The sequence below is a fragment of the Galeopterus variegatus genome, unplaced genomic scaffold (genome assembly GCF_000696425.1).
Source record: "Galeopterus variegatus unplaced genomic scaffold, G_variegatus-3.0.2 Scaffold155, whole genome shotgun sequence".
In the NCBI taxonomy this organism is placed as follows: Eukaryota; Metazoa; Chordata; class Mammalia; order Dermoptera; family Cynocephalidae; genus Galeopterus; species Galeopterus variegatus.
In genome coordinates, this window is record NW_007726266.1 from 247,407 (window position 1) to 260,757 (window position 13,351).

A 13,351-nucleotide genomic window follows, 5' to 3' on the forward strand; every position below is an offset into this window, starting at 1 on the left:
GCCCGTCCGCGTCGCCCCGCGCTCTGCAGAACAGTTCGCGGGAGAGGCGGGAACGCGCAGGAACAGATAACGCAGGGAGCCTGCAGAGGCAACGCCGCGAGTGGCGTTTTCTCATTTGGCAAGGACGCCAGCCCCCACTTTTGGGGGCCTGCGGAGATGAATCTGCTGCGGATGCTCTTTGCTCCAGGGCTGGGTGACGGCTCGGGGCAGCACATCCATCCTGAGGGTTCAGCTGGATACTGAGGTTCACTCTCACAGCCTGGGGTGGGGTGGAGGGGATGCGTTTTCTCTGCCAGCCCGGCCCTCATCACCTGCCCCTCGCTCCCCTGCCAGTGTCTGTGTCTTGTCCCCAGCTGGTGTGGTTTTGGGAATGGCAGCCTTAGAAAATGCGGGCGAACTGGTTCCACCACATCGGTGGTTCTCAAAGTGTGAGAACCCCACAGAGAGCCTCAGTATCTCCTGGGAACGTAAAATGCACGTTCCCAGCCCCGCCCCAGACCTCTGAACCAGAAACTCTGGGGCGGGGTCCAGTGACCTGTGTTTTAACAAGTATTGATGCAGCAGGAGGAAGGGGCCATGACTGTGTTGTCCGCTACTAATCCCCACCTGTAACACCGCACCTGCGCCCAGCAGCTGCCCAGTAATGCTCGGTGGGTGGACGAATGCCCGTGAGCATCATGATTCCAAAGCCGTAAGGGGAAGGGCATGAGCACTTACGGTGTCCCAGGCGCAGCATAGCCACTGATGACGTGCTCATGTCGTCTGGACAACTCCTGAGGCAGGTGCCGCATCTGAATGCTGCAGAAGAAATAACTGGTAGCTGGCATTGGAGTTGTGAGGGTCACAGCCCTACATGCGCGTTCTTGTTTTACAATTTTCACAATAATCCTGTGAAGGAAGTATTATGGCCTTTTTACAGATGAGAAAACTGAGGCACGGGTAAGTAAGTGAGCCCTCCATATCCGCAGGTCTTGCATCCTCGGATCCACCAACCTCGGATGGAAAATATTAGGGAAAAAAACCCCAAAACAATAAAAACAATAATACAACAATAAAAATAATATAAAAATACAGTATAACAACTATTTACATAGCATTTACACTGTATTAAGTATTATAAGTACTAGGGATGATTTAAAGTATAAGGGGGGACATGTGTAGGTTATATGCAAATCTATGCCATTTTTTTTTTTGTCTTTTTCCGTGTCCGGCAACGGATCACAACCCTCAGTGTCGCCCCCGTACCGGGGCCCCCTCAGTGTCGCCCCCGTACCGGACCGGGACCGGCAACGGGATCGCAACCCTCGGTGTTGTCCCCGCGCCTCCTGCCTGCATGTGGGATCCGAACCCTCGGCGGGAGCGCCTCCGCGCTTCCCAAGCGGTGCACTAGCACAGTGCGCCACCGGGCCGGCCCTAAATCTATGCCATTTTATATCAAGGCCTTGAGTACCCTCAAGTTTGGTATCAGCAGGGGGTCCTGAAGCCAATCCCCTGTGGATACTGAGGGACGACTGTACCCAAAATTTTAGGTACTAAGTAGTGGAGCTGAGATTTGAAACCAGTGTCCAAAGTTCATGAGCTTTCCACTTGCTGCCTCTTTCAGGGACTACTTGTGTTATCTGGTATGTGGGACAAATTGGGTCACATCTGATTTTTACACGTCATAGGACATCTTCAACTCCCCCAACCCCCTTGCCATGAAAGGCTCAGTTCCAAAAGTTAATTTTAAGTTCGTTGCTTGGGACTGAGAAATCATTTTTGTAAAGAAAGGATTTCTTGGTTCCCAGACCAGCCCACAAAAATCCCTTGACTCCCAAGGCAGTCCCCAGACCCCTTAAGAGGGTCTGCATTCCATCTCTGCTGTAATGCTGAGACTTCCAGGATTACCTCGTGGTAAACAGTCTCTAAGAAATGCAATTAGAATTCACCCTGGGGGCTGCAGGGAGTGGGTCCCTCTCCTGGACTGCATCTGGCCCAGGCATAGGGTTCTGGTGGGGACTGGGTGTGGGGGCTTGTGCTACATTGGGTCTAAGAAGACACAGGCATGGGTAGGGCACCTGTAGCTTAGAACTGCAGGCAGAGGCAGCAGCCATGTACAGGTCAGGTATGTGGCTAGAGGGAGCTGGGGGGCAGCCCATGGGCTGTGTTTTCTCTGCTGGGCAGGTCATCAACTGCCTCCCGCCTCACTAACCTGCTACAGCCTCAGGCTCTCACTGCTCCCACCCCATCCCTCATGGGTTTATCAGGAGTTTGATATGTATTCTTCCATTTAAAAATTTCATTGTGATGAAGGCAATATAGTATATAGTTTAAAAAGGGAAACTGTCCTACAAAATTTGTAGCATAAAACTGCAAGCCCTTGCCCACCTCAAGTCCATCTCTAGGCAACCCTTAGAACCCTTTTAGCTCCTTCGTATGTGAATCGCATGCTGATTCTATTTCTTAATTTTGCAATTTCATGTATCATTATATATCATAAAATCTAACTTAGCTCTCATATACAGTCTCCCCAACACACATGCTACTTATATCTCCTTGCCCATCTCTTCTGTCCTCATGCTCCAGGCTGGGCTGGCTGTCCCTGACCTATAACCCAACCACACAGCTTCACCATCAGCTTGGGGATTCTCTTTGCCTCTCTCGTGTGTTGGATCTCCAGTTTCCTGTGTCCCCTGTATTTTCTTTGTTGGTTTTCTCCCTTGTTTGGTTGGAGCTCATCCTGCAGTAGCTGCCTAAGAAAGAGTGCATGGGAGGTAAAATTTTTCAAGAACTGACATTTCTAGGAGCTGGCCAGTTAGCTCAGTTGGTGAGTGCAGTGTTATAACACCAAGGCCAAGGATTTGGATTCCCTTACCAGCCAGCCACCAAGAAAAAAGGAACACACTGAGTCCACTGAGATTTGGTCTGTGATGGAGTTTGGATGTGTTGTCCCCTCCCAAAACTCATGTGGAAATTTGATCCCCAGTGTGGCAGTGTTGGAAACTGATTGAGTCATGGAGGTGGATCCCTCATGAATGGATTAATGCTCTCCCTAGGTGGGGGGAGTAATGAGTGAGTTCTTGCTCTATTAGTTCCCACGAGAGCTGGTTCTTAGTAGACTCTGGAACCACCTCTCTCTCTCTTGTTTCCTCTCACCATGTGATCTGCTTGTACCTGCTGCTTTCCACCATGGGTAGAAGCAGCCTGAGGCCTGTGCCAGATGCAGCTTGTCCCAGAATCATGAGCCAAATAAGACTCTCTTCTTTATAAATCACCCAGTCTCAGGTATTTCTGTTATATAGCAACACAAAATGGACTGATACAGTCTGTATATGGAAGTCTAGATTAGAAATCATTTCCCCTCAGAATTCAGAAGATACTGCTTCACTGTGTTCCGGCTTCAAATTTTGCTTTGAGAATTTCAATGCCATTTTAATTCCTGATCCTTCGTTTGTGACCTGTTTTTTTTTTTTTTTTTTTTTTTTTTTCTCTCTTTGGACAGTTTTAGGATTTTTTTGTCTTTATCCTGATGTCTTATGATTTCATGATAAGAAAGTTTGGTATAGTTTCTCAAATGTCTTATTTGGAAAGATTTTAGACATATAAAATACAAATAAAATACATAATAAATATATATTTAGATATGTAATATATATTATAAACCCATCTACTCATCACTAAGCTTAATAAAACATTACCAATTTGGTTGAAACCCCTCAATTGCATCCCTCTTCTTTGCAATATGTATCCTGAATCTGTTGTTTATCCTTCCTATGCATTTCTTTATTCTTTCACTGCATAAAATATTTTTATATAAAATTTTTGCATGTTTGTAAAATCTCTATATAGAGGGTGTCGTCGTATATTTATTTTGCTGCCATCTGTTTCCTTGCTCGGCAGTTTGTGAGATTCATCTATGCTACTAGGTGTTGCTAAAGTGCTGCTTGACACCCACTGGCATGAGGTGTCATGTCCTGGCATGAGGTGTCATGTCACTGTGCTGGGCACTTGCCAGGCTCTTTCTCTATGGAAGCTCACTGCCTTCAGTCCTAGGAGACATTCTTGTACCATTTCATCAACAATTTTCTCTCCTCTGTTTTGTTTCTTGGTTTGAAATTCCTATCAGTTGGAAGTTGGACCTTCTGTATCAATCTTATATTTTTATTGCCCAATGTTCTTGACCTTTTCCTATTTTATATCTGTTTTCATGTTTTACTTTCTGGCAGATTTTCTCTCATCTTCCATCCCTTCTCATACATTTAATTTTTTCTGCTATCATAGTTTTAATTTTCAAGAGCTTTAACATTCTCTTTAAAAAAATAACGTTCTTTTCTTGTTTCATGGGTGCAGTATCTTCAGAGGATTTTCCTCTGACTCCTTTTTTCTGTGTATCAGAGTCTCTGTATTTTCAGGTATTGGATTTTGTCGAGTGTTGGGTGCCCTTGGTGGTCTCCACCGAGTGAAACAAACAAAGCTGACAGGCAGCTCTGTCAGCCGGGCAGGGCTTGTGGACTGGGTCACCACAGGGTGACCGGACGGAGACCTGCTGTTTGGGGAATCCCCAGTGTCAGGATCTGTTGATCTGTTCTCTGATCAGTTTCCCTTCCTTCGGGTGGGTAGATGGGGGATAATAGGTCTGGCTGTTAGCAGGTGAAGGGGGCTGAGGGTTTTCCCATTAACCATCCCCAATTTCAGTAAGGCACCTCACCCCAGACTTTGGTTGGGCTTGGGGTCCCCGATCCAGAATCTTTCTAGTTCAACCTTGGCCAACAGCAAACCTGTCTTCTACCAGGGTCAGGGAAGGGAAGTCACCAGGCCATGTTGGCCAGGAGAGGGGACCCGGAAGACTAACCACTTCTTTCAACCAATACTATTTTCAGACCCATCCTGAACTTCCACCTTAGGGACACCCAGTCCCTCCAAGCTCTGAGCGTTTGGGGGATTCTGCAGAGCAAATGGGCTTGTTCTTGGTTGGCTTCTTCCCTTGCAGACATTTTGGGGAGTGGGGGAAGCTGACACTACACAAATTATACTGGGCCATCTTCAAAGGTTTGCAGACGTCTGTCATCACCTGCCAACTTCTCTCCTGTTCTTTTTGTCTTTGTGGTTCATGCCATTTTCATTCCTTTATGTCATTTTAATAGGGTTCTGGGGGACAGAGGAAAATATGAATGTGTTCAGTCTAACATGTAACCCGAAGTCACTGTTCATTTGAAAAACATTTTTATAAATGTACATAGAAGTTTGTATAACTCATTTTGATTTGTGTGTATACTTACACATTTCTTTTCTTTCTTTCTTTTTTTTTACATAGATGGCCTTGTTTTTTCCATTCAACGTTAGGTTTGTGAGCTCTCTTAACACACATAGATCTAGCTCATTCCTTTTACTGTGGCTTAGGAAGTATTCCAGCAAATCAATGTACCACATTTTTTTCTATCCATTTTTCTATTGATGCAGCTCAGAAACACAGGCGATTGTGGTCTTTTGATCAACACAGTGGCTCAATGCAAATTCTAATCTTTATTGTTTTACTTCTGAAGCATAATGTGTCACAGGGAAACAGTGAGTTTTTTTACCATCTGCCAGCGGCAAGGGCAACGGAGCTAATGGTGGGGGCCTGGGAACTCCTGACTTGGAGAGAAAAAGGCCCTTGGAGAACTGGGTAGGGGGTAGAGGTGGGGAGAGGCAAGACAGACGGGAGGGTGTGGATACCAACACACACAGACACATGTTCTCTCTCTTCAGGGAAGGATTTTCCAGAAGTATTTGCCCGCACTTTGAATTAAATATTTTTCATGCCAAACCAAACCTACTGAAGAGAAGTGAATTAATGGCTTAGGGGAGCCCTGGCTGGGGACTCAGACGAAGGCTGCTACCAGAACCATTCCCAGCTCCTCAAGCTGAATGGAGGCTGAGCAAGAACTGGGGAGGCCAATGGAGGGATTCAAAGAGGCCTAACACAGAGCCAGGCTTCAAGTGCGGCTCCTGGGCTAGTCCTGAGGGAGGGGAGACAATGCTCCTTCTGGCCCTGGGGCTGCAGGGAGAGGGAAGGGGTGGGCAGATCTCTCATCCCACCTGCTCTTGGCTCCAACACTTGCCTCAAGGAGCCAAGCTCAGCTTTGAAGCGTAGAGCTCAGGGTTATGTTTCTTGCCATTAATACAAATATAGAGAAAGCCCTGCTTGGGGCCCCTCTGAAATCGCAGTGCATATGGGAAGGCCCCCACACGATGGGTCTGAAGGCCCTTCCAGCCCAATCCAAGATACAAGCAAACAAACACAGGGTAGACTGGCGGTGGCGACAGGGGAGGACAATAAATAAAGGTCAGTGGCCGAGTGGAGTGGTTGGAGGGGGGAGTGGTGGGTGAGGAGGACTCTTAGGAGAGAAGGGGCGCAGGAAGGCACTGGGTGGGGGCAGCAGACTCAGCCCCCCAAACACTGGTTGGTTGAGTCAGTGGTCACGGCCAACGGGGTGGCTGAGACTGGTCAGGAAGGAGCCAGGAGGGATCTGCCTCCAGCTTTCTCTTGCTCTCAGAATCTTCCACTGGAAAGTCTGCTCCATGCACCGAATAAGCCTCAGCCTAGGGTGGGCTGCGGGGACCCTCAGAGGCCATGTCAGCAGCGGGGACTTGCCCAGGTGTGTCTTTTGCCTATGGAGGAAACAGAAAAAAGACCACCACATGGTGAGCAGAGGTGGATTCCCTCCTCAGTACAGCCTGAACTTTGGGAATGAAGTGGAGGTGATGGCAGGGAAGGGGGGCTCCTTGCTGGAAACTTCCCCCACACCCGAGGTTGCTGTCCCGTCTGAAGGAACTAGGGGTCTGCCCCAGAGGGCTGGGCCCAGCGCCCTGGGCAGGGGGAGCCTGCACACTAGGCCCCGCTGTGTGATGACAGGTGAGTCACTACCCCTGTGTGCTTCAGTCTGCCTTGTAACCTGGGTAATCAACAATGACCTTAAGATGACGGGAGGAGCAAATGGACAAGGGAATATACGATTCTCCTGCTGGCCAATCCTTTCCCAGTTGTTTCTTACGCTCTAGAACCCTTTCTATTCACTGGGCCACAGGCCTCCCCCACTCATGACTGGACATTTCCTGAGGACCTACTCAGGGTAGCAGCCCACATGGATGCTGGATCTCTCCTTCCCTGCAACCCAGGAGCGACACTTCAGCCGTAACGGAACTGGGCACAGAGAGATCAAATATTAGGGCAAACCAAATCCAATTGCTGACATCTCATATGGTTCAACCTGATGGCTTGCCCAAGATCACGGGACTGTGGGTGGGAGGGCTGGGACCAGAACTTGGGCCTTCCTGACTCCAAAATGCCCTCTGTGGATGACTTCAGGAGGAAAGAGGAAAGAGACAGGGTCCAATCCATGGCCATAGATGCCTCCCACTCCCTGGAGACCTGCCCACCTCTGCCTCCCTCCCGGATGCCTGTGGCTTCTGGGGAACCATCAAGTGGGGGAGAGGAGGGGGAGGGGTTCCTGGGGTGGCTGCTGGGTGTCCTCCCCACCTTGAGGTGGGAGGTCAGCTGCTGCTCTGATGCACACGGGCTCCTGCGAGTCCTCTGGCCAGGAAGGAGCCTGGGCCAGCTGGGGCTTCTTTCTTGAGGGAGGCTGGGGGTTGATTGCCTAAGAGTGAGACCACCCCATCACATATGATCCGGGGCTGGCCAGGGCTGGGGACAACGTGCGTGGGGCAGGGTGGGAGCCTTGGGTTCTTCCCCTTGCCCTCTCTGTGCATAGTTTCCACACCTATTAAATGGGGACAATAAGCCTCCCAGCTACTCTGCCAACAGAATGAAAGTTGACCTTGGAGGTGCTGGGGCAGGCTGGGCTCCTCATCCCCTGACTCCACTGGTTCTGGAATCTCCCTCCTATGATTTGGGCCAGCTGCAGGCTGAGCTGTTTTGGGTGGGTTGGTTCAGCTTCCGCAGCTATGCAGCAGGTTTCTAGAGGGCAAGGATCAACCCCACTGCTCCCAGCGGGAGTTCCTATGACCACTGTGGAGAGGGGGAAATGCTCCGACAGGTTCTATGTTCTATAATGCAGAGGATGGTAATAACCACTGCCGTAATTACTGGGCATGCGTGGGGATGGCTGCCATTAAAGGGTACTTTAAAAAGTTCATGGAAAGATTCATATTCTTTTAAAATTTTATTTTACCATGAACTTTTAAAAAATTTTTTTTCATGACCGGTAACGGGATCGCAACCCTCGGTGTCGTGCCTGCACCGCGCTCAACCAGTGAGCGGGAACCAGTCTCTATATGGGAACCCTCGGCGGGAGCGCTGCCGTGCTCCCAAGCCCCGCACTCTACCGAGTGCGCCACCGGGCTGGCCCTACCATGAACTTTTTGAAATACCCTCGTATTATTTTGGGACCTTCTCTCTGTTCATTGCAAGCAGGGATGGGGGTCTGGCTCACCTCTGTTCCCCAGCGCCTGGCACAGCACTCAGTAAACATGGAGAAATGAAACCAGGCTCCAGTTCTGGAGGCAGGAGGGGGGAGGAGGAGGGTCATGGGGAGGGGAGCAGGAGATGGAGAGAAGGCAGGTGCGAGAAGCAGCAGCTTGGTACTCACCAGGGCTCTTGGGGTCAGGCCGGGGTGGGGTGCCCCCCTGTGGGTCTGCAGAGCCTGGTCCACTCTCGCTGGCCAGGCTGCTCTGGCTCCCTGAGAGGTGGCTGGGCGGGCGAGTGAGCCCCATCCTGGGGGACTCTATGCTGCCACCTACAAGAGACCACGTGCGGGCTGGAATAGCTCCAGCTGGACCCTCTGGATCTCAAACTGAGACAGGGATGACCTCAGCCCAACGAGGAGCTGATTTAAAATCTTCTCCTTTGAAATTGTAGTGAGCATCTGTAGGACTGTCTGCCCAGCAGCCCCCTATCCTGGGAACTGCCCCCTGTCCAGGGCTGCCACAGTCTAGTGTGACCCCATCCTCTGGCCACTGCTGATTGGTCTGAGATAGGTCAAAGCAACCGAATGGGCCCGCAGGTCATTTCACTAAGTAACAAGTCACCAACATGACAATCCGCAATTATTAGGAGTTTTTCCTGCCTTCATAGAATAAGGGTATGGAGGGGGGGAAGGGTGTGTATTCCAGTTAACCCAAAGAGAGAGAGAGAGAGAGATTAATTGCTGCCTTTACTTACTAAAAAATGCTCACTCAAATGTGATTTTTAGTCCTTGCTTGGGCGAGAGAGCAGATGTGGAGCTTGTGATACTTCGCCCAGTCTCTTCCTATCTCCTAGTCCTACTGTGTCACATCTGAGAGCGAGTATAAGGGAGGGGACAGGAGCTGTTGTGGTGGGGAGGAGGGAATGCAGAACCTGCCCTGGAAACCAAGGCTGGCAGGTGCATTTCCTTTAGATTTTTCTAACATAGAAACTTTGGCCTAAAGGAGCCTAAGAGGTCACCTAGTGCAGGGACAGTTTTCATCTGTGTCATCTCTGCCTACTGATACTGACCACTTGGAAAACCACACTGGAGAGAATTCTGAAGCCACATCAGGGCTCGGTGGGAAACAGTATCATGATCAACTATTAATGTCTGCCGTGGGCACAGGAGTGGGGAGGGGTGGTACATGTGCCAGGATTTGCCATCTCTGATCTAGCCCAAACTTCCACTCCCAGCAGGAATTCCTTCCATATCGGCTCTGGCGGGAGATTATCCATTCTGGACCCTAGGACAGCACCCCAAGGCATTTCATCCCAGTTGGGGGCAGTTATAAAGCTCTTTCTTCTTCTGCACTAAAATCAGCCTCGTGAGCCTTCTTTCAAAGATTCCAGCTCTAACCTCTGGAGTAACTCTGAATGAAGCTGGTTCTCTTTCTGGAACCCTCCACGTGTTTAAAGGAAAGGCAAGTGCCTCTTCTTTCCATTCCCAGGCCTTCTCTGCTCCAGCCTCAATGCCCCAGTTAACTGTCTTTCACACAACAGGGTCACAGAAGTGAGCTCAGAGATATCAAAGTCAGAAGGAACTCTGAAGACTACTTGCTCCTCAGCTGTGCTAAAGAGACAGAAATGCAGGCCAGGGAGGTCATGGCATGTCCTGGGGATCCCACAGCAGTTTCAGGGCTTAACTGAACTAGCTCAAGGAACTCTGTACCTGATTTTCTGTACCAGCTCTCACCATCCATGAAACAACATCTCAGCTGGGAATGCTCACAGAGGAGCTCGGGAGGAGTCCTGGACGTGCAGTGGGCAGTGCAGGGAGGCCTTGCCGGCCTCCTTCCCACTCCTGCACCTACAGATGAGCCTCGCTTCATGCCCTGCTCTTCAGTGGTGCTAAGACTTTAGCTCCCAGTCATCCCACCCCCCAGGCACACATCCCCTCCCTGATCTAGAACAACTCCTTAGTCACCGCTGGGAAGCAGCAGCCCGAGGCAGCAGCAAAGCCACTCTGCACCTAGAGCTTCAGAAACCAGCAGTGTTACTGCCCACACTTACATGGTTTGTCATCTTTTGGGTCCCTGACCACAGTGGGTGGGAGTCTGTCTTCTAGGCTGGAGGAACTGAGATCCGAGTCACTGTCACTGTCGCTGGAAACCACTGGAAAAGACAGAGACCCACACAGGAGGTCAGTCCTACTAGCCACTGCCAGCAGGCATCTTGGACAGAGGGCACCAGGGCAGGCCTCCTTCCAGCAGCGACAAAGTGGTGCAGAACCTCGGTGGGCCCTTTTGTTTGGGGCATAAAAAACATGGCCCAAGGATGGGGAGGGGACTCCTTTCTGCCAGTCAAAGAGGTGAATCCTGGTGTGAGGGGGCTGGAACTTGGGCCCAGCGTGACCAGCACCCAACCGTGGCCAGAACCGTCTTGCTCTGGTAGATGCTGATTATCCCCTCTGTGCAGGCACAAGGGCTCTGAGTCCTCTGTCTGGCAAGCCCTGAGGGCAAAGATTCTGCAGTAATGAGAATGACAGCCAAGGCTGCCCCTTGCAGGGCACTCCAGGCACTTTACATATGCAAATTTACTGGAGCGTCCGAACCACCGTGAGATAGGAAACCCTCATTGTTTCACAGGGGAGGAAACAAGGCGCTTGCCCAGGGTAGCGAGTAGAGAGGCCGGATTCTAACCCCGACAGGCTGGCTCCAGGCTTGTGCTCATGACCACTCTGACTCCACTGGAGGAACTGAACTGAGGACCAGCAGGCCTGGGTTCTCATCCCAGTCCACCCAATAACTCCCAGTGGGGTCTCGTGAGTGCAGAAGGGAGCCAGGCTGGGGGGATCCCAGGAAGGGAGACGGAGGGGCTGTAACATGGAACATCCACCGTAGGAGAAACCCTCTTTTCTGATCTAAGTGGGACTGTATTTGGCTGGTTCATCAACAGTGGGAATCATAATACAGGATATATTTGTCCTTTAAACATTCTATTTTAATTTTAAGCATAGAAATGTACGTCCATTCGCCAATCTTTTGATGTAGGGCTCGGGTGCTTCCCGGAGATGGGGCCCACATGGTCTTTCATGTATAAACCGTATCCATATTGCCTTGTCTTTAGTTTCAGTTTCTCTAACTCGGAGCAGGAGCTTAAAGACACCGCAAAGCAACAAGAGTGTAGAATCCGTCTATACGTTTCCATTTCTTCCCTGTTTTTCTTATAGCTCTCCTGCTCATACTCACTCAATAGATTTTTTTAAGCAAGTTGCTTCTATGAAGACTTCCCAAAATCTTGGTTTTAATGAAACAACTGTCTAATTTCTGACTCTTTGCATTCATTTACGTAACACTGAATTATGTGGTATAATTATAATAACAAGAACAACTGCACAGAATGGTTTGGGATCAGAGGTAACAGCTCTCGCAGGTGACTAACTCAGCGGGTGGAGTCAGAGGCACCTGTTGGGGTGTTTGACTTGGGGACTGTAAAATGCTGGTTATGGTGGGAAGTTAGGATGGGTTGAGCTCTTATGCCAGAAGCTGTGCTGGGCGCTTACCTTTCTCAATCCACTGAGCAATGCTGAGCCATAGGTGCCCACTTGGTGGGAGATGAGATTGGGAACAAAATTGATCTATACCAAGGGTGGCTAATAGGTTTCATCTGATCCAACAGCCTTTCCTGGAGCAGCATGTAGAGAATTCTGAGACTGCATTAAAGCTTAGCAGGAGGAAATATTTGGTCAGTTAGGGAAACCTGCTATGGGTACAGGAGGGGGAAATGGTAGCTTCTATCCGGATCTGGAGCCTTCTGCAAAGTCTTCTTGCTCTCAGCTAAGCAAGTCACAGGTCACAGAACCAAGAAACCAGAGGGGTGGAACTGGCCATTTCAGCTCTAAGAGATTCTCAGCCCTGTGCTTCCATGGCAGAGTGACTGGCACACAGCAGGTGCTTCATGAAGGTCTGGTGACTAGGTGACTCTTGCTTCTTTTGTCCTCACGTCCTGCCAATTTCATCACCTAAATGGTTCTTGAATCAGTCACCACCTCCCCATCAACCCTGGCATCGCTCAGCTCCAGTATGTTACCTCCTCCAGCCCGGACTCCAGTGACAATGTCCCAGACGGGCCCTGCCTGCAGTACTTCCCTGCACAGCCAGGGATGCACCAGTGAAAACAAAAATCCCAGCTTCACCCTCTTTATTGTCTCCCCATAACCTCCCAGGACCAAGCCTAGGTTCCTGACCTTTATCTGCTTCTCTAGCTCCAGCCCACACCACCTGTACTCCCACCCCTGGCTCCTCCAGCCCTGCACAGCTTCTGCCAAACTGCAGGCCATCACCTCTCACTGTGACTTGCTTCTCTCTGCCAGAGTGCCCTGCCCACCCCTCTTCTCCTGGCTCAGTTCAGGCACCACCTCCTCCAGGAAGCCTTCCCATCCTCCGTGCCCTGGCTGCTGGAACGCCCGTGCATAGGTAACACTGCACCGACCTCTTTCTGCTCAGTGTCTGTGTCTGTTTCCCTCACCAGACCACGAAGCTCCTTGAGGGCAGGGACCAAATTGCACCCACAAATGAGGCTTGTTTGGATCTTCTTTCTGTTGACCTGACCTCCGCAGGTAGGCAAGAGTGACGACTGCATGACTGTCCCTGGCTTTCCCTTCCTTCACCTGCTCAAGATTCTTCCTTTTTGCACTCTGGTTCTTTCCCTCCCTGCCTGCCAGGAAGAGTTCTGCTTTAGCTTTGGGCTTTTGTGATGTAGGATCAAGAGGAGCCAGGGATGGGGAGTGGTGGTGGTCCATATGCCCCCTTCACAGTAATTGAGAAATGCAAGTAAAAACCTGACTTATTTTGCAATTGCTTTGCAGGTCCTGGACTGAACTGCTTCTATCATGAATCCACTGAGACCAGACTGAGCATTCACATAGTTTTGACTGACTAACTGACTAAACACCAACCCCATGGGTCCCCAGACAAAGAGGGTGGG

General features: G+C 50.2%; 1 protein-coding gene across 1 annotated transcript in view; it reads right to left on the reverse strand.

Moving 5' to 3' along the window:
- Positions 1 to 5,482: 5,482 nt before the first annotated feature.
- The window catches only part of RPH3AL (rabphilin 3A-like (without C2 domains)), an 89,139-nt gene continuing 81,270 nt past the window's right edge, over positions 5,483 to 13,351 (reverse strand). Inside the window, exons 6-8 of the mRNA XM_008592957.1 lie at positions 10,436 to 10,537; positions 8,568 to 8,714; positions 5,483 to 6,630 (exon numbers count right to left, since the gene is read on the reverse strand). Coding sequence (XP_008591179.1) covers positions 6,596 to 6,630; positions 8,568 to 8,714; positions 10,436 to 10,537 — 284 coding nt within the window. The 3' untranslated portion in view covers positions 5,483 to 6,595. The remainder of the gene's footprint in view (positions 6,631 to 8,567; positions 8,715 to 10,435; positions 10,538 to 13,351) is intronic.